Below are 19,966 nucleotides of genomic sequence, written 5' to 3' on the forward strand. Positions count from 1 at the left end.
TTTCTATTCAGAATTAACTATCCAGTATATCACTGGGATCAGTAATATACTTAAAATGCATGTATTTAAATTTGTACAGATAATTAGCCCTGTGTAGGATGGAGGTGTGCACAGATCCCAGTGTCAGGAAGATTTCCCTTCCCCACCTGGCATGGCTTGACTTTCACAGCAAAATCACGTGGGGGAAAGGTATATCTGTGTGTCCACCTGCTTCCACATGCAAAGGATGTTGGCAGATTTCTGCAGGACAAGAGAAGGTGGAAGTGACATGGGAGTGATTTTAGAGCTCAGTGCCAACCTTGGTGCCTCACGGTCAGAGAGTTCTGAGGCGCCAAACTGCCCCCAGGATTAATCCCAGCAAACATGGAAATTCTTGGAATAATCACTGCTTAGGTGACTCATCTGTATTATGAAATGGAAATTATTTCAAAGCACATTCTGTCCTTCCAAGCTTGCTGTGGATTCTGGACACCAGAGCTTTTCTCTCTGAATTGTACACATTGTTTTTCTGTTCCCTGCTTGTTTATGTCTGTGATGTGCAAGTCTCCAAATGTTCCAGCCTTTGAATCCCCAGCCAAGAGCTGTAGTGCTTCCAGAAAAACTCAGATTTCCCTGCCCCACTGCTGCAGTGCTCCCAGAGGCCAGGCAGTGCCAGGTGCCTGCTCTGCTGATGAAGCACTCAGAGCTGAGTGCTCCTGCCCACGTTTATCCCCTCTTTTCCAAAAAAAAAAAAGGATGGCTGACCTTGCCTGCACAGATCATCTCAAAGCAGGACTCTCTAAGGGCAATTAAATAAGTTTGGGCATTATACTTCTATTCCTTTTTCATAATTTCCCTTTGAATAAGGAAACTCAGCAGATGCCATTCAAATGTGATTCTCCCTGGGTTCTCTTGGCAGCTTGAGTTGGTTGAATTCCAGAATTATAACAAATCTAAGGGTTAATACTGTGTTATCCTCTAGCTCTTTTAAAAATACCTATTTCTGTACATTTCCATTTGTATTTTACTGGTTTTTTAGACAGCTAAGCATCACAAAATGAACACATTTCTCTTTTCGTTGCAACCAGAAATTAATCTCAATGACCCAAGCTGGTGAGTGACTTGAATAGCCCAAATTCCAGCCTGTTATGCACAGTGACATGTGAAACTCACACTTTGCTCTGGGCTGAAAGCTGCTGGGCTGTGCCAAAGAGCTGTGACTAATTTAGGGAGGGAGCCAAAGGGTGCCTTTCTCTGGCCATTGTTCCCCAAGCAGGGAAGAAGTGATTTTGTGTGCAGAATCCTTCAGGACACGCCACAAGCCCTAGGTACTCTTACTCAGGCAAGTGCTCTGCCAAAAATGGTGTGGAATTAGGAACACCTGACAATTTTAGAAGAGGAATGATAAATCCCTATTGCAGGTTAGTGTTATTACTAGTATTACTAGCATCATTACTAGTATTATTACTTCTGAATACCTCCACAGTGACTGCCACAATTCTCTCCTGGCTGACCCCAACACATTTATTAAATACTAGGGGGAAGAGAAGAATGCTCCCATGAGCTAGGGGGTGCCAGCCCAAGTTAGCACATAATTTTTACTTTGCTATGATGCTTCACTCTCATCTGAAATGATTTGGAATGGGAGAAATGTGCACTTCATCACAGTGAGTTTGTTCAGTGCTTGTGGGCAATGCAAAGCCAGAATATCACACCAAAATTCTTTTCTGTATTTGCACAGCAGTGTGGATGTTCAGTGTAGGGACAGTCCCTCTTCTCAGGAAACAGGTGGAGCAATACAAAATCCTTGAATAAGATCCTTGGTAAGATTCCTTTCCAGTTCTAAACTCTTTTAAGAAACGTTATCAAGCACCCATTTCCACAAAGGAGGAGCTGTGGAATCAGCTGGCAGGGGTCTGTAGCTCCATTTACAGAAGGGGTGTCAGGAGATGAGGGAACACAGAGTAAGGAAATCCATCTTTTCTTTTGAGTGGAGATTATTTTGTAATTTAAAAAAATCACTGTCTGGGAGCTGCCAATTTGGTGTCCATCCATGGTGCGTTGTCTCACTTGACCCTGCCTACAGAGGCCTATTTTCAGCCTGTGTAAATGTTAATGTTTAGACATGTCTCCCAGCAAAATGTGTTCTTAATCTCCTGCCGAATTCTTACATCAGAACACACAGAAATTTAGCATGGCTGTCAGTTGTTTTCCAGTAAAACACCCACCTTAGAGCAGTTACATATGCTTTCAATTTTTAGGATATTTAATAATGTTTTCATCTCTAATTAGGAGAAATATCTGGGCTTGGCTCTTTCATTCTCCTGGGAAACCAAGAGTTTGCTTTTGCCAATTCCTGGATCATTACAGAATTCCAGTCCTTGTGTTAAATTTTGCTTTTCAAGTTCTGAATGAACTTGGAATTTGGATACATGTTTAAGCAGCAACCGATTTCCTGGAAAATACTAAACTGGATTAAACACCACAACTCTCATAAAAACAACATTCAAGTGTAGAAAACAATAGCAGAGAGATCCTGAGTAAAACTTGCTCTATTCAGCCCTTTCTTTTCTGTCCCAGGAACTATTTGTTACACTCAGGGGGTTATTTATAAAATGGTTATATTTACCCACATTCAGAGCTAGAAGTCACGAAATGCAGATTATTCCTAAGGTGCTGTGGCTCAGACTATAATTCCTTTGTTTATTTGCTACTTGAAGCTAAAAGGGGCAATTTCTTTTACAGACAAAGTAAACAAAAAGTTATATTAGACACACTTTAAATCAGCTGAGATATTAAACCCCCAAAATTGGGATTTACAGTGGAAAATCTATTTTCTCTTAAGGGCAGCAGCCCCACTGGTGCCAGTTTAAAGGACTCCAGAGCACACAGAGGTTCAGAGCTGGGTTTAGTGCTCTGAGGCTGGTTCCAGGGAGCCCTGGTATGGACTTGAATTGTCTAATTTGGTTTTACAAGAGGAGCCCCAGCAGCACATTGTGACCACTGGCAGTTCCCTGCAGTTTGTACCATGAGGAGCACATCCTCAGCTAGAACAAATGAGTGGCATTGAAATTATTTTGGAGGGAGCTACACTTGACGTCTACATCTGCAGATAGAGGATTTCTTCAATTGCAGCATGAAAAACCAGTGGGAAAATTGCTTTCCAAAGAGGAAATATGTCAGGAACACCTCACCCATCCCCACTGAAGGATGCACTGTGCCAGTTTGTACCTGCTGAAGGGTGAATTGCAAAATACAGACATCAGCTGAGGTGTTGGTGACAGGCTGGGCCTAAGTGGCAGCTGTGGCTGAAATTACTCCTTTGCTGCATGGCTGATTAGCCAGGTTTCCTTTGTTACTTATAAAAAGCAATATGCCATAAAAATGTCATTTTCACTGCTTAAATCATAACATTTTCCATTAAAACCTTCTGCCATAAGGTCCTAGAGGATATTCATCCCCAGGCTCTGACAGGGAGGTAGGAATGGGTGTTCATTTCCAGCAGCAGTGAATTCCAGCAGTTTGAAGTCACCAATCTATGTAATATTAAAGGGTGGGCTTCCTTCTAAGCTTCTGTTTTGGTCAGGAATCTCAAAAACAAGGTAGGATCAAAAGCTTCCTATGGAACCATGAGGGATCAACTTAATCCTTGACATAATTTAGCAGGATTCCATGGATTTATACCAGAAACTGAGGGGGTGCACCTAAACCCACATGAGCTGATCCTGCCAATCCCCGTGCCCAGGGCTGAACTGGGATTAGTCCCAGCCCAGGAACACTTCCCAGGGCTTTGAAACAAGATATTCATGATAAGAAAAACTCTTGGATGTGACTTTAGAGAACCAGATTTAGGAAATGCTGCGTTTCCTTCAGTCCGTGTCTTGCCTCAAGGAACCCCAAGCTTTGCTTGTGAAGCCTCAGCACAATTCCTGCTGCCCTCCAAAGCCAGGCTTTGGTTGTTTTGGTGCTTCCCCTGAGCCTGGGCAGATGGGGACATTCCCTCCTCTGGCTTTGGGGTTCCAACACCCAGTTTGTGATTCAGATGTTGGACATGGAGCTACAAGTTTTGTTTCCTTGGCTGGATTCCAAGGATCCTGCTGGGAACATGTCTGGGATTTTGGGCTCTTGGGTCCCATTCCTGGCACAGCTGCCAAGAGGTCTGGCCTCAGGAGAGGGCTCCTTTTATTCAGGAGTTAGACACTTACCTGTTTCCCCTATTCAGAATATAGGCCTGTTACTCTTTTACCTGCTTTCCCCACTTCCAGCTGTAATTTTTCATTCAGGATCCCCCTGTGCTTAAAATTCATTTTCCTTTCTCCTTGAGAATGCTCCTTAAAACATCTTGGTTTGTGAACACTCAGGAGTTTTCCTGCTTGCTGGAGCAGTGTTTTACTGAGGGCTTTGTTTTCCCTTTACAACATGGATAAAGAGAATTTTGTTTTCCCCTTGTGAAACCTCAGATAACATTTGGAGCTTCTGTGTTCCCTGGGTGTGTTGCCCATAAAATACAGGTACAGAGAGACATGTCAGTGGTGGTGTGGAAATTATTCAGGATTATGAATCACACTGAAAAATACCATTGGAAAGCTGAGCCTGATGCTGTTAGTCATCCTGCAATAGCAGAGGGAATTATGGGCTCAGTGGAGGAGAGATGCAAGTTAGTGCAGAGTCAGTCTCCTGCTTCTGACATGTGGAAAACATCTTCAAACATCTTTATTTTTCATTGCTATTAGCAAAATGAGCAGCTTCTGAAAGGGTTAAAGGGGATTTGCCATAACCTTCACTTTCCCCTCAGTTCTTGTCATTTATGAGAATTCATGAAGATAAATAAATCTGATGTTTCCTTTTTCTGTTTCCACTAATTAGTCCCAGTCAATCAATAGAATATCCACATTTTCCCAGCTGGTTTAGAGTCAAAAGATATCTGAAACTGAACTTGTTTTTTCATGTCACATCCAGACTTTGGAAGAGGGTTCTGGCAGCCTTCCCCGTGGGCACAGCTCCCATTCCCAGAGTTCTCTCCAAGGCATTAAGAATGGAAAGAAGCAGCTCAGAATTTTCCAGTTTAGCTCAGGCTTTCTGTACATTAAGAGAAACAGAAGCACAACCACAAGTACAGCAGAACCCTTCATGTGGCCAGGGAGTTGAGCCTCAGCTGGGGAAACTGGCACAAAGTGCTCCATGCTGGGCTCACACACTGCAGCCCACGTCTGTCCTGCTCTGGGGGACAGAGACTGAGGCACGAGGCCACCAGGGAGCTTCCCCACATGAACAAGGTCTGCCTGGTGGCCTCAACTCAGAGGCAGTCTCAGAAATCTCTCAGGGAGTTACTCTGAAATACTCTTGCTTGTAGGAAACCATCAAGGCCACTGTGATAGAGAGAAATGATTTCATTTTCTCTCTGCTCTTCAGGGTGATTCCTTGGCTTGGCTTGTGGAAACTGCTTAATGAGTGATTGAAATGAGCCACACACATACACATACATATAAATAAAGTGTCTATTTTTGGGTGCTTTTCTCCCGTCAAATGCTGGAGAGGTGCTCCAGAGCATCTATTCTTTGGAGGAAAAAATTCCTATGATAATTCTCTCTTGCAAAGAATATGATCTGGGAAAAATCCTGAGGCAGGGCAGGGATGAGGGAAATAAAATCAATTCCTGATGTCTCTTTGAGGGTTACAGTCCAGATTTGTGAACCCTAGTAGGAAACTTTCCTGCTCTTGTAATGAGGGCTGGGCTGGTCCTTGGGGTAGCACCAAAACAAAGCAGAGCTACAACTGGTAGTAGGCACAGACAGATCAAACTGAAACATGTAAAAAGATTTTATTTGAGACAGGAGGCTGAATTGTGGCAAAGCTGTCGAGTTCACTGAGGATAACAATAATCAGATTTAATGATTCTTCTTCTTCTAATCTTTAATTGGTGGAACCTCCCAGACACGGTGTTCCATTCAGAAAACAAGTAATAGTGTGGAAGTTACAGAGCTCCCTCACATCAGAGCTCTGAGCAGGCAGGAATCTTGACTTGAAGCACTGAGCTCCAGTTCCTAGAAGTACTGGATCTCATGGGCACTGGATTTGCTTTTGCTAGCAAATTTTCCTTCCAGTGTTTTACCCATTTTTCAGGTTTTCCTAGAACATGTGCACATTTCCAGCGAATTTATACTAATTGAAAATCATGTTTTGATGGAAGGAGACATCCCTATCTTAAACATCTCTTTGAAATACAACTCTCCTTTTGACTACAGTCTTTAAAACCCAGAGCATCTGAGCCTACATTCCATTTTCAATGTCCTATGAAATTTGTAGCATTAAAAGTCTCAATACCTTGGCTTGTTTTTAAAAGGTGATATTAAATACAGGAATATATTCCCTTATGCACTTTTCCCCTAGGATATAAAATGGTCATTCCCCCTAAATAGTAACACAGTGCCCTGCAATGCTGAGCACTGCTGGAATGGCTCTACAGTAAAACTAAGCTTCAAATTTTAATCTCTCTCTGAGCCACATCCTGTTTTCAGTTAACTGATCTCATATGGGGGAAATTTACCACAGGAAATCTCTCTAGTTTGGAAAGTACCAAAACCTTATCTTTAGTTTCTTTGTGTAATTCAGCACCTTTGGAGACAGAGGTGCAGCAGAATCACAGAAACTTTCAAGCAGTCTCAAAGCCAGAGGAGAGGAGTGAGTTAAGGGCACAGGGAAGAGGTGGAGCTGCCACTTCATCCCTGAACCTGACCCTGTGATCATTCTAAAATTAACATCTTACACCTCTTTGTATCCCCAAAGTTTGAAAAACTACATCCAGAAATCTTTTCGTTTCTGAAAGAGGTTTTAACTCACATCCTGGCAGAAACTGCCTGGGCCAAATTAACTTAGGATGAATTTTAACAACCCAAACAAGGCCAAATGTGTCAGGCCAAGGCCTCACTGGGGCTGTGTCACACTTTCCTTCTAGCTTTGAGTTAACACCCAGCCCTGCTGATCTGAACTACAGATCTCCATCAGATCAGCCCAGAGAGGAGGGAAGTGGAGCTGAGGTGTCTGTTGCGTCTGTCTGTGCACACCCAGCAGGGGAAGGTGCCAGACTCGGGCAAACGCTGTGTAAGGAATCCCTCAGCAGCCACACACCCACAGAACCTGCACTGGTGGCTCCTGCCAGGGCAGCAGTGCACAGCCAGTGAAACACCTCTGCTTTTCATTGTCAATGCTCAGCAGGGCCTCACCCCTGGGGATATTCCCCACAAGGAAGAGTGAGCAGATTTGCATGTACAACTCTTTTTCTGACTGAATCCTCTGTCTGAACTAGAGAGGGTGGCAGGCCGTGTCAGGGGTGAAGAGAACCTCCTGCTGATAATGAAACTTTGCTGTGTAGAATCTTCCCTGCACTCTAAGAAGGCTTTGCAGGCATTGCTGACCTCCTGTGTTTCCCTGCTGTGCCACCCCGGGCTGAGGCCCAGCGGGGCTGCCCCGCCGAGGTTTCCCGGAGGCTCCGGCGGCTCGGGGCTCCCGGACCGGGCAGGGGCTGCCCCGGGCATCCGGGGTCGTGCGGGGATGTCGGGCTCGGGGCAGGCAGGGCTTTCAGGGCACCACGGCACCCCCGGCACCGCTCCGCTTGCAGGAACCGGCCGCCACATTCTCCAGTTCGGCGGCCCGGGGGAATCCGCCCGGCGGGGCCTTTCCCCGGGCAGTGCCCGCGGCCGGGACGGCGCCGCAGCCCCGAGCAGGGGAAGCCCCGATCCCGCCGGCCCCGGGGCGCGGCTCGGGCTCCCCGCTCCTCCCGGCCGGAGCGAGGCAGCATCGCCGACAGCCAGCCCAGCCCTCGGCCGCGGCCCCGGTACGCGCGGTGAGCGGCCGGTACCCGCGGTGAGCGGCTCCGGTACTGTGGTGAGCGGCTCGATATCCGCGGTCAGCGGCCCCCGTACCTGCGGTGAGCGGCCCTGGTACCACAGTGAGCGCCCGGTACCCGCGGTGAGCGCCCGCCCGGGCCCGGCGGGCTCAGGTACGGAAGAGGCGGGGATGCAGGGAGGGATGGAGGGGAGCGGGAGGGATGGAGGGAGGGATGGAGAGGAGCGGGCCCCGCTGCAGAGACCCGCCCGCGGCCCCCGGACACACGGGCCCGGTGCCCGAACCGCGCCCGGAGGGCAGCGGGGGCTGGCCGGGGCTCCTGGCCGCTCTCCAGCCGGGGTGGGCGGAGGGACCCCCGGGCCGGAGCGCTCCGTGCCGGGGCCGCGCTCCGCGGGCGGGGCTGGGGCCGTGAGCGCCCCGTGCCCCCGGCACCCGCTCGAACCCCCTCGGTTCCATGGCGTTTGTGCTGCCGGCTCTAACCCGGGGCTCTGGCAGGCCGATGCTGCAGAGGGAACTGGCCGAGCCAGGCCGTGGAAAACGCTGCTGGCTCCCAGACAGAGCCTCCAGCCCGGGCTGTGCCCTGCCCATCACGGCGGTCACAGAGCCAGCCCGGCCTGCCCACGGCAGCCTGCAGTCGTTTATTTTCAGATTTCTCAGTCAGCGTGACTGCTGGTAATACTGAAACAGGTAATGCTGTGTCAGTGCTGTCATGGGGGAAAAAAAGCCTTACTGAAGGGGTTGTTATAATTAAACTTCACCAGTTCCCTGGGTGAAAACCTTCCTTGGACTTTCCAAGAGACATCAGAATCAGTGTCCCACTGCACAGCAAACCAAACCAAACTGAATGTGCTCAACACCTTGCCACATATGGCTCCAGGTGGGCCTGGCCAGAGCACAGCATCAAGGGCTTGTGGCCTTGGGATTTCCTTTGTCATCTCACCACAAGTCTTATGACTTCGGGAAAGTCACTGTCAACACACCAGCTGCTCAGTTTCTGTGTGCATGAAGTGAAATCACGAATTTTGAGAATTGGTGTGGTTGGGGATTTACTCTGCAGAAACAATCCTGTGTGATGAGGACTGACAGGACTGTAGCTCATCTTTCTACAAGCTAAAAACTCTTGAAAGAAAACCCCAACCCACCCTTTTTAGGACACTTTTAGGTCTGTTTTTGTGTTGTGTTTGAGGGAAGTTTTAAAGGTGTAATTTCCTGCTGGTGGCAGGTCAAACCCCTCTGTGACATTTGGTCGCGCCTGTCACTGCAGACCCAGCCGAGCACAGCGAGCTTACTGCTCAGCTCTGGGACTGCTCGGGGGCTCTGCTGCATCCCCGCACATCCAAGTGAGTGTTTGAGCGCCTGCATTTTCTCTCCTCTTGGCCAGAGCTCGCTGAGATGGCTGAGAGCAGCCCCAGGAGCCTGCAGGACCCCCCCAGCTCTGGCCCCGATGAGGACGAGTTCCCCTTTGGATACCCCACCAGCATCTGTGAGGACGTGCCTGGGCAGAAGTTCCTGTGCAGCAACTGCCACAACATCCTGAAGAAAGCCCTGCAGACACTGTGTGGGCACAGGTACTGCTCTGCCTGCCTCACCTGGATCGTCAGGTAGGTGCTGGGCTGTGCCAGGGGCTGCCTGGCCTGCTGGCATTCCCTGCTGCAAGGATGGGCACTGCAGGGTATTCCCTGCCTCCTCCTTGTTTCTGCCATGGGTGTCTCTGGGGCCTGGTGGAGCTTTTCTGTCTGTGATAAAATAATTCTGATTTAACCTTGAAGGCTTCCTTGGCACTTCATAGCCCTTTGATAAGGGATGTTAATGGGGTTTTGGTGAATATGATGTCATATATGTCTGTATCTGTCTGGGCAACATGGGCGTTTTCTGTGTTTTAAAAGATTTCAGTTTTCACATTCTCTTTCCTACTTGGAGTTTTTGAATCATTCATGGGATAAATCTTTATTCCTGTTTATGGTTCAGGCTGCCCTTATTTTCCTGCAATACAGGTAAGATTAATGGGCATACTCCTGATCTTGAACAATAGAAGAGCAAAACTTTTTCGACACCAGTATGCTCAAGAATTGGCCTTTAGTGAACAAGGACTATGGATTCTGAGTGAAAATCACAATTTTCATGGTTTTATTTGTGTCAGTGCCTACACAGAGACCTCCTAAACCGCAGTACACCATGGGATTGGTATTTAATTTTTCTTTCTTTTTTACCAGAAACAATAAAAATGCAATTTGCCAGAAATGTAAAGAGGAAGATCCCAACACTTTAGGTGAGGAGAGCCTTTTGGCAGAAGACAGGGTAAGTTGTAGTTCACAGATCATTAATTTATCAATAACCATTCTCTGTAGTCATCATTGGACTGGAGTCCAGAAGGGAATAATATGAAATGCAATAGCAGCTGATAGTCACACATTTTAACTTAAGCTTTAATAACTTGGATTTCCCAGAGTTTTTGATTTTAAAAAGCGTAATGGCAGCCTCAGGACTTCCCAAATCGAGGTTCTGCAATGTAAAATCCCAAACTCTTCCATATGATTAACTTTTTGTTGTCTCAAAGTAAGTGGTGCTTTCCTACTTGTAATAATGTCTTTACTATTACTTATTATCCTCAGGAAGTTTTTTAATGGATTTTCCAACCTCATGGTTTCTTGTACCCTTCAAACATGAAGCTGAACATAATAATTGATACAAACCATGCCCTGGCCAATGTTTCATCTGTAATTTAATGGTGCAGATCTCTTCTTGTGTGATTTTCCTGGCAGATTGCTGTGCTGTTCTGTATCCCAAATGCAAAGTGGGCCCTAAGGCCCAGTCCCAGCCTGTCCTTTTCCCTCCTCTATGATTACATGCAGGGATATCAACAGACACATCATTTGTCTACATTTCTGGGGGGGGGGAAATGAAAACAAACAGGCAGCTGACAGTGGCATAAAAGCCAAACTTTAGAAAGCAGCAAAATAATGGATCTGCTGCTGATGCTGAACTTGGTGATATCCCAGGAAAAAGAAAACACCTCAATTCTGGAATGAATTTCCCAATGGCAGATGCCTTTAACTGTGGCAGGGCTTCTTCTTGTGCCAGGATCCCTATTTTAGTGCAAAGTGTAGTATTAAAGTGAGCAGTGTTTCATCATTACATAACAATTGTACAATTCCTCGTGTTAGAACAGCACAGAAATCTACGTAGTGCAAAGAACAAGCCTCTCTCCCATCTGGTTGCGATTTTTTAGCACTCGGTGCCTGCTAAATGGAAGCAGCCCGGATCTGAGCAGTGCTCTCGGTGCAGAGACTCTCGAGTGCTCACTGCAGCACGTTTAGGAGGTGTTAATGACCCCGCTAATGAAATGCATTCATTAAGGGACCCCACAGGCAGGGTCCTGTCAGCACATCGCTGCATGTGAAATATTTCAGGCTCCTGTGAAAAGAAGTGCAAAATAAGAGCTGTAGTTGGGCTTATTTTCAGTAAATTAATATCGTGTCAAATAAATTATTTTTGAGTGCTAAGAAATAAGTTATTTCATAATTATTTGGGCTTCTACTACACTAAGGTTAGCTTGCCAGGTCACAGAGTCTTATGTAGTACAGTAAATTTAAAAAAATTAAAGATTTATCAAGGTGTGTATTTCTAGCACCCTGTTTCTATTCCAAGGGTGCATCCAAAAGTGCTTTCTGACCAATGGTTTTTTATTACTTTGTTTTCTTCCCAGGCTTTTGGTGATGTTGCCATTAATAAAGAGATTTCTGAGCTCAGAGTCCGCTGTGTGACCCCTGGGTGCAGCTGGGCTGGCGTCATGAAAGATTTTGAAGTATGTTCAAAGAGAGTTTATTCAGATTAACATGGGGTGGGGACAGAGGGGCAATGAAACCAGGATATCAGCCGACAAAAATTAATGCAGTTAATTAGAATCAGCGTTAGTATTGTGATTTATACCAATGTGTTTGTCTAAAAATGTGCCATTAATCTATCCCTGCCCGTGGCAGGGGGTTGGGACTGGATGATCTTTAAGGTCTCTTCCAACCCAAATCATTCTGTGCTTCTGTGATTAACTTTAGCAGGGCTTTGGCCAAATCCAGAACATTCTGAATGAACCTCACATTGCACAAACTTACATCAACTTGATATTTTATCCAGTGGTTTTCTAATTATTTTAATGCAAGGCTGCTACAAGCAGGTGGTGGCAGGGAGAGCGCTTCAGCCTCCAGGGCACTGTTCAGGCAATGTCCTTGGCATGTTTTATTGGAGAAATAATTCCCTCCTCTGTCAATGTATTGATTGTATTCATCACTCTTCAGACTGATCTGAAATGCCTCAGTTAAAATGTTTGAATGGGCAAGATTTGTGGAATCTACCATGCAAATCTGAGTAATGAATACAAGGGAGAAAGCTGGGACCAGGATCATGTTGTTTTCAAGCAAAAGCCCTAAGGGGCTTTTTAAGGGAGACCTCACGTTTGAATTTACCAAATGTTGTTTGGTTTTGGTTTTGGTTTTGAGATTTTTTTCAAAATTAATAATTAAAAAAAAAAGCCCCAGTAAAGTTGGTGAATTTTTCACCAGTAATCTCAGTAACTTTGTGGGGTGGGACTTTACCCAAGCTTAGAAGAAATGCAGATCAGAGCCCTGGGCTGCCAGAACAGAGACTATTTATAGATAAATGTGAATATCTATTTATAGATAAATGTGAATGAGCACTTCACGTGTTGCTTCATAACTTTGTACTTCCAGGAGCATCAGAGTTTATGTGAATATGCTTTGATCCCCTGTCACACTGGCTGTGGGCACGTGGTGATGAGGAGGAAGCTGGTGGATCACTTGGAAAATGGATGTGTCAATAATGTGACAGCGTGTCAGCAGTGCCAGTGCAGCCTGGCCAGCTCTGAGTGCCAGGTAAGAACATTTCTCTCTCAAATAAAGGCTTTTTGTTGATGCTGTCAATGATCTGTGGTGCCATTTTCCCATCCTGATTTCATTGCACTCGGGGAATATTTAATTTTCCTGAGTTTGATCATTTTCCCACACAAGTGCTGGGGGGAAATGGATGTGACAATGTGCTGGTGATGTGACAAAGTGCCCTGGTGCTCCCCTGGTTTCAGCTCCTGCCTCAAAATGAGTCCTGGTGTGAGGCAAGAGAGAACCAGAAAAGCACAGACAGCAGCAGGAGGGGATCTTGCAAGTGGCTGAAGTTTATTCAAACTAAAACTACCCACAAAATGTAGGGCAGGATTCTGTCAGATATTATTTCTATTGGATCTGACCAAATCTCCAAATTATCAGTGATGTCCACAGACCAGGAAGATCTCACTCTGAATCTGCCACAAATACCTCAGTGCCCATTCAAACGTATTTGCTTTATATTTTTTAATGTTATTTGCTCAAAACAATGAATATTGTTCCCTCCAAATGATCTCAAGAGGATAATTGCCAGCCTTGCAGTTGGGCACGGTGATTAAAGACCCACAGGAGAGAAGGGCTGTGAATATTTCAGAGATGGAAATAGTTCTGTGTGTCCAAAGTGTCGCAAATTGGTACCTTTCAAATACTGGGCTGAGAGATTTATAAGGAATATGAGTCCTCCTGGGGTAAGAATGGGGTGCTCTGATAAAATCTGCTCCTTGGGCAGTCCTGGGTGCTGAGAATTTTAAACTTTCTGTGCTGAAGGGCACAGACTCCCAAGAAAATTCTGTATTTGACCTGAGGCTGTGGAGAAGGCTTCCAAAATGGGTTGATAGCACTGGGATTCCAGGTGTGGAGTTGGATCAAAGTGTGGGATATCTCAGGGTGGGAAACAAGTGCCTTCAATCCCAACAGGGAAGCAAGTGCCTTCAATCCCAACCTCAACAGAGGTAGAAAAAAGAAGCCCAAACCTGCATTGCTCATCCCTCAGTGACCTGCAGAGAGAGGAGAACCCGGAGCAGGCTCATCCTGCCTGTGCTAAACCCAAATCTGGGAACACCAGGAGGTGGCACCAGGAATTGCTGCCAGCCTTGCTGGGGAGCCTGAGCCCGGCTCCTCCTCTGCCCAGAGCTCCTTTCCTCCCACTCAGCCACCACCTCTTGGATATTTTGGTTGGGAAACCTTGGTAACCGAGCAGGGGGTTGGCCTTGAGGTGGGGCTTTTTCTCGGCCTCCTTTAGGATGTGTAGAATTCATTATCTGCTCTAATGAATTTGCACCGAGTTCAGAATTGTGATTATTTGTGGGTATTCCATGTGTCCACAACCCTCTGGGAGAAAATAGTAAATTTTGGGTGCTGCTCTTGCTCTCTTCATTTTATTCATTCAGTTTAAGGTCTGGTGATTTTTTTGTATTGCTCTATTTTTAAATAAACTTCTCTCCTCAGAAGGAGAGTCCCACTCCCCCTCAGGAAATTGGTGAGCTGGAGGAGTAAAAGAGCAGAAATGAATAAGATCACTGGCAAGATAGAGAGTGTTAAAAAATGAGTTAGAGAGTGAGAAAACCCCGTGGCTGCATTTCTGAGAACCGAAAGGGAAACCTCAGAACTGCAGAGGAGCTTGTGAAGATGGAAGCCACCCCCTCTGCAGAGTGAGAGGGGAAAGCTGGCAGTTGCTGTGTTAAATACAGATATTGCAGAGCCAGGGGCAGGGGATCACTTCACCCTTCCTGCAGGCAGAAAAGGCAGGAAGCTCCTGGGAGTGTGGTGCATTTTCTGCAGCACACCACGAGGGAGAATTTGGATTGCAGCCTCCAAAGTGCTCATAGCAGGATGCAAGAAGGGTCTGCACATTGAGCAAAGTGAATGGAGTCAATGCAGGAAGAGTTTATATCTGAGTTATATTTGAATCAGAATTTATATTGGAGTTTCCTGTGCTGTAACCTGTTTATCTTCATATATATATATATCTGTATATATTTGAATTTCCTGTTCTGCTGGTCATTGTTGCTTCCTGTTCTGTAACCCCCTGCTTGTCACTGCATGTATGTGAGTGCACATTTTTTTGTGTGTGCACATAACTTTGAACCTGGCAACACCTGCACATTGCCAATCTTGTATCCAATATCCCAGGGTGACCTTTAATTCAATTATTAAATAAGGTACTGAATTTTTTCCTTCTTGTTTTAATGACAGGAGCATTCATGTGAAGGCAGTTTATGCAAGGAACAAAAACCTGTGCAAACAGAAACAGCATCAGAGGAAACGGTGGGTGAAAGATGAGGGAGTGCAATGCAGCTTTCTTTCAATTAATAAAATTCTCACTTGTTCATTCAGATTAAATGAACACCTGAGAACATCTTCAGATCCAGCAGTTGTTTCTGGCTGCTCTTTACATCCCAGCAAAGCCCTGCTGACAGCCTCCCCTCCCCTGCTCCCACAATTGCCTTCAATAATTATCCTCTCAATTAACCTTGTAAAATGGGCAAATATTTGTTTCCTCTCATAGTTTGAGTGAGAGCCACCTGACCAGGAGTGTGCTGTACAGCATTTCCAGCATCTTTGTGAGGAATTGGGTGATCCCTGTGCTCATTAAATTGTTCTGTCATTCTGGGGTGAGATGGACACCTCACTGCCACGCTGTGTGCAGGACACTTGCTCTCACCACACTCTTAATTGATTTACAATCCATTTCCAAAGCTGGTTGGGCACTGGAAGCTGTGGAATTACCTTGATTTGAGTTAATCTGGTTTACAGCTGCTGGGTTTTGTGGTTTAGGTGTTTGTAGGGAAATAAAAGAATTCCCTTCAATTGGTTTTGATTATTTCCTATGTTTTTTGGGGTTTTTTTCAACAGAGCCACTCTACATCCTCAGCCAGCAAGGATGGCTGTTGTTTTTCTGCAGTTGGCTGTGCATTTAGGGTGAGTGAAACAGGTCCCTTCAGGATATTCCAAACCCTGGTTTGGACATTCCCATCAGGAAAATGTCTCCCAAAACAGACCCAGCACTTCTGCTGCCAGGTGATGGAGCTGCCCCTGCACCCTGCAATTTTCCACCTCCCAGGGGCTGAAGGGTGGCTGGGGTGGCATGGAGGGGACAGTGACAGCTTTGTCTCTTCCAGGGAAGCAAAGAGAAGATCCAGGAGCACGAAAAATCCGCGGTGGGAGCCCACATGCTGCTCCTGCTGCAGCACATGAGGCACCTGCAGGGATCCCTGTGCCCCAAGGGCTTCTCCCCACGGCCAGAGCTGAGCTTGAAGAGCGCAGGGAAAAGCATCTGTGAGCTGCAGATCCCAGCAGAGCCAGAGCTGGACTGTTTCCCTGCTTCTTCTGTCCCTGGGGACGCGTCTGTCCTGCAGCAGCTCGTGAGGGAGAAGGTGATTTCTGAGCTGGAAAATAAGCTGCACGTGTTTGAGAACATTGTGGCAGTGCTCAATAAGGAGGTGGAGAGCTCTCAGTTGGAAATCCTGGCCTTCAGGAGACAGAGTGAGCTGGACCAGAACATTATACGGGCCCTTGAGCTGAAGGTAAAAATGGCAGCAGGGATTGTCTGGGTGCTTGTTCTGTACACAACAAATGCTGACACACATCAGGGGTAGGGACCAGAACAGGAGTCTGAGCTGTGGAGGGCTCAGCTCTGGGCACATATTCAGGATCCTTTTGGTGTTTGATACATTTGTTCTCTAAATCCACGTTTAGGTATTGAGATACTCCTGGGAGTTCTGGGTGTTAGTTTGCCATGATCACACTGTGAGCAGGCAGCAGAGCTGTTTAATTGCCTGATCCTCTCACAGCAACATTTTGCCTGGAGGCTCAAACAACATCTCTGGGTATGTTTTGACATATTGCTGTCACTTAGAAAGGAATCAAAGCAGAGCTCCCAGAACATGAGGACTCCAGAAGGATGCAGCCACCCCTGCAGCACAGCCTGGAGCAGGGGGAGGCTGAGGGCTGGTTTTTTCCTCTCAGATTGCAGAGCTGCAGCAGTGCCTGATGCAGAAGGATGCAGGCCTGAGCAGCCTGCACAAGAGCCTGCTGTTCTCTGAGCAAGCCTCCTACGATGGCATCTTCCTCTGGAAAATCACTGAGGTGGGCAGGAAGCTCCAGGACTCTGTGACTGGCAGGACAGTCAGTTTGTACTCCCCAGGTAAAGCACAGGATGGACATGTGTGTTCACAAACCCCAACCCTTCAGAATCCTCCCCTTTCTCCAGAACTCTGCTCCTTTCTGCTGGTGCCAGCAGGAGCATCTTTGAACAGCTCCTGAAGCCAGGCTGCTGTTTGTGCAGAGATCTGTAACCCAGGGCATGGGATGTGCTTTTCCAGAGGGCTGTGCTCTGGTTTGGGCTCTCACCCTGCCCCTTGGCCCCAGCACAGCTCCTGCAGTGGATCCATCCCTCCCAGCCCTCAGCTGGTGCCTGCTGGCACCACGTGGCTGCAGCTCCTTCCCATGTGGGAAATAACTGGATTAGGTAAATTACACTTGTGTGGCTAATAACAGGTCATTTTCACCAAGGTTTGAGGCACTGAAAGGATCCCAGCCACTGGGTTTTCATTGCTGGTAATCTCCAGGGGGTGCTGATTTCTCTGTTCTCCTTTCTGTGAGAGCAAACCACGTCACACATTCCCTTTTCCCGTATGCCAGAACACACATTATGCCTTATTTTTCCCCAAAAACCATCCTTACTAATGAAGAGCTCTGATTTTCAGCTTTCTACACTGCAAAGTATGGCTACAAGGTGTGTCTGAGGGTGTACCTGAACGGGGATGGGACAGGGAAAGGAACCCACATGTCCCTGTTCTTCGTTGTCATGAAAGGAGATTACGACGCTTTGCTCCCGTGGCCCTTCAGGCACAAGGTAAGAAAGGAAACCCTCCCACATCTGATCCCAGCCAAAAGCCAGCACAAGGTGACTCTTTCCCTGGAGTTTTGTGGGAGTTGAGTGCTTTTCCACATCCCTTTCCAAAGGTGAGGAGCTGCCCTGCAGCCCTGGGTAGTGATTTGTCTCTGACTGGAGTCCCTTGCAGGGAAAGCTGCTCCTGCTGCTATTCCAGACTTTGCCAGGCAGGATTTTCACCACCAGAACGTGGTGTTTGGAATATTCCAACCTGTGTCCACCTGGGCTGAAGCTGGGCACATCCCTTGCTAAAGACAAGTAATATCAGTTTAGAGGGAACTATGATTTGGTGCCTGAAGGCATCACAAGGGTGAGGTGAGAGTTCCACTTACAGAGGTGCCGCAGATGTCTGAGGTGATCCTGGTCTGGTTTTTCCCCTAAGTGTGATCTGATAATGGCAACAATGGTTGGGAAGGCAGTGAAACCATGGCAGGGCCTGACCTGTGCTCTGGCACTTGCCTTTGTGGGGTAATAATTGTGTAAACCTTTCCTATGAATAGTTTTACTGCCAGCTAACAGCCAAAAAAATAGAAATCAAAATTCCCAATCCTTGCTGTGTTAAAAGATTGTTACAGTTCTTTCATATTTCAAGCTATAGAACAGTGAGTAACTAAAAGGGGTAATGAGGTGGGGAGATTCTATACTGATATTTAGGTTGTGTCTTTTACACATTTGTGCATGGGCAGCTGAGCTGTTTCTTCTGATTCCAAAGCACAATAACAGAATAAATGCAATGACTGTAACCAACCCCAGGGGCTGTTTAGGCTGTCAGGAGAGAGAGACTTTGGACTGTGCAGTTCTCTACCAAGGAATAATTCCTTACTTGATTTAATTTAATTTCATTTTATGGGTAGGAAAGTTTTAAACACTTCATCTGGGAGTTCACATGAGCCGACCTTGCAGGCTGGAAACCTTTGTTACAGTTTGTACTTAATTATCAGTGGAACATCAGCTGCTTTTGCAGCACTTCTGTCCCTGGTTTGTTTTCCACCCCAGTAACTCCTCACTGCCACATTCCGTTTTCCAGGTGACGTTTATGTTGCTTGACCAAAACAACAGGGAGCACATAATCGATGCCTTTCGCCCAGACCTGACTTCTGCTTCCTTCCAGAGGCCAGTGAATGAGATGAACGTGGCCAGTGGCTGCCCCCTGTTCCTGCCCCTGGCCAAGCTGCAGTCCCCCAAACACGCCTACGTGAGGGAGGACACGCTTTTCCTCAAGTGCATCATAGAGACAAATTAGCAGCTCCTGAAGTGTGGCTGGCCTTTAAAATAATTAGTTGTGATAAAGCATCACATTTCAAAAACACCCACCCCATAAACAAGTATTTATCAAAGTTTGTTTGGGAAGGAACTGGATATTCTGGGTATTTTCCTCTGTTCCACCTTTCAAATGTTCTTTCAGGGACAGAGTACTGGAGTAATTTACCTAAACATATTATGCTTCTTCTCTCTGTATCACTTTGACAAGTGCTGTATTTATTACAATAATTGATATTTTCTTATGATTTTATTTATTTCCTAAATAAAACTCACTAACTTAAGAAAGGCTTGATGGTTTTTTTTCACTGTCAGATAGGGAATTGAGCAGCTTGGAGATGTTATAGAAACGGCTGAGCTGTGCTACACTTTCCTTCCTTGCTGTTTCCTTTCCTTCTTTCTGGGGAAGGGAAGGTCCTTTTGGAAATGCCCAGAACATCTCTGTCCACCTCCCTCAAACCTGCCTAGCTGGGAGAGCACTTCCAGGCTCTTCAACAGAACCCACAGAGAGAGCTCAGTTTAAAAAAAAGACGGATATGGATCAGATCCATGCTAAATAAACAAACAGACACGAAACCCGGTGCCCAGAGCTCCTCCTTTCAAAGGCACAGCCGGCAGAGAGCAGCCCCATCTCAGCCTGGTCTGCTCTGAGGTGCAGGCACCCCTCGGACCCCGGGCTCTCCCCGAGGGCATTTCCATCCCTGGGAGGGCTCCAGGAGCCCGGGCTGCCCCGCGAGGCTCGGCCGGAGCCGGAGGAATCCCCGGATCCCCTTTCCAGGCTCGGGGCTCCGCTCCCAGCCCGGCCCTTCCCCATTTTCATCTCCCAGACCCTCAGCAGCAAAAGCGACTCGATGAGGAAGTGGCTGGCACTGAAAGGAGCTGGAATCGGGGCCGAATCAAGAGTTCTCTGATCCAGCAAATCATTCCTGTGTGATTGTGTCTGGATCAAACCAAACGAGGCAGAAAAATCCCAGAGACTTTGAGGGAGTTAAATCAGCAGCATTTGCTCCGTGTTTAATGGCCAGGTTGGCAAAGAGACAAAATGCTCCTGCAGCTAGGATGATCTGAAATAGTCAAGGACACGGTTTGGAGGGAG

The 19,966-nt window shown here is 46.7% G+C and overlaps 1 protein-coding gene across 1 annotated transcript; it reads left to right on the forward strand.

The window, feature by feature from the left end:
- The first annotated feature begins 7,795 nt into the window (after positions 1-7,795).
- TRAF1 (TNF receptor associated factor 1) lies at positions 7,796-18,991 on the forward strand. Its single transcript, XM_030961534.1, has 11 exons — positions 7,796-7,978; positions 9,206-9,425; positions 10,038-10,122; positions 11,531-11,629; positions 12,549-12,710; positions 14,910-14,981; positions 15,570-15,635; positions 15,836-16,240; positions 16,683-16,860; positions 17,423-17,571; positions 18,638-18,991. The coding sequence occupies exons 2-11, from the start codon at positions 9,217-9,219 to the stop codon at positions 18,851-18,853; spliced, it is 1,641 nt and encodes a 546-aa protein (XP_030817394.1). The 5' UTR covers positions 7,796-7,978; positions 9,206-9,216; the 3' UTR covers positions 18,854-18,991.
- The last annotated feature ends 975 nt before the right edge of the window (positions 18,992-19,966 follow it).

This window comes from Camarhynchus parvulus, chromosome 17 (genome assembly GCF_901933205.1).
Source record: "Camarhynchus parvulus chromosome 17, STF_HiC, whole genome shotgun sequence".
NCBI lineage: Eukaryota > Metazoa > Chordata > Aves > Passeriformes > Thraupidae > Camarhynchus > Camarhynchus parvulus.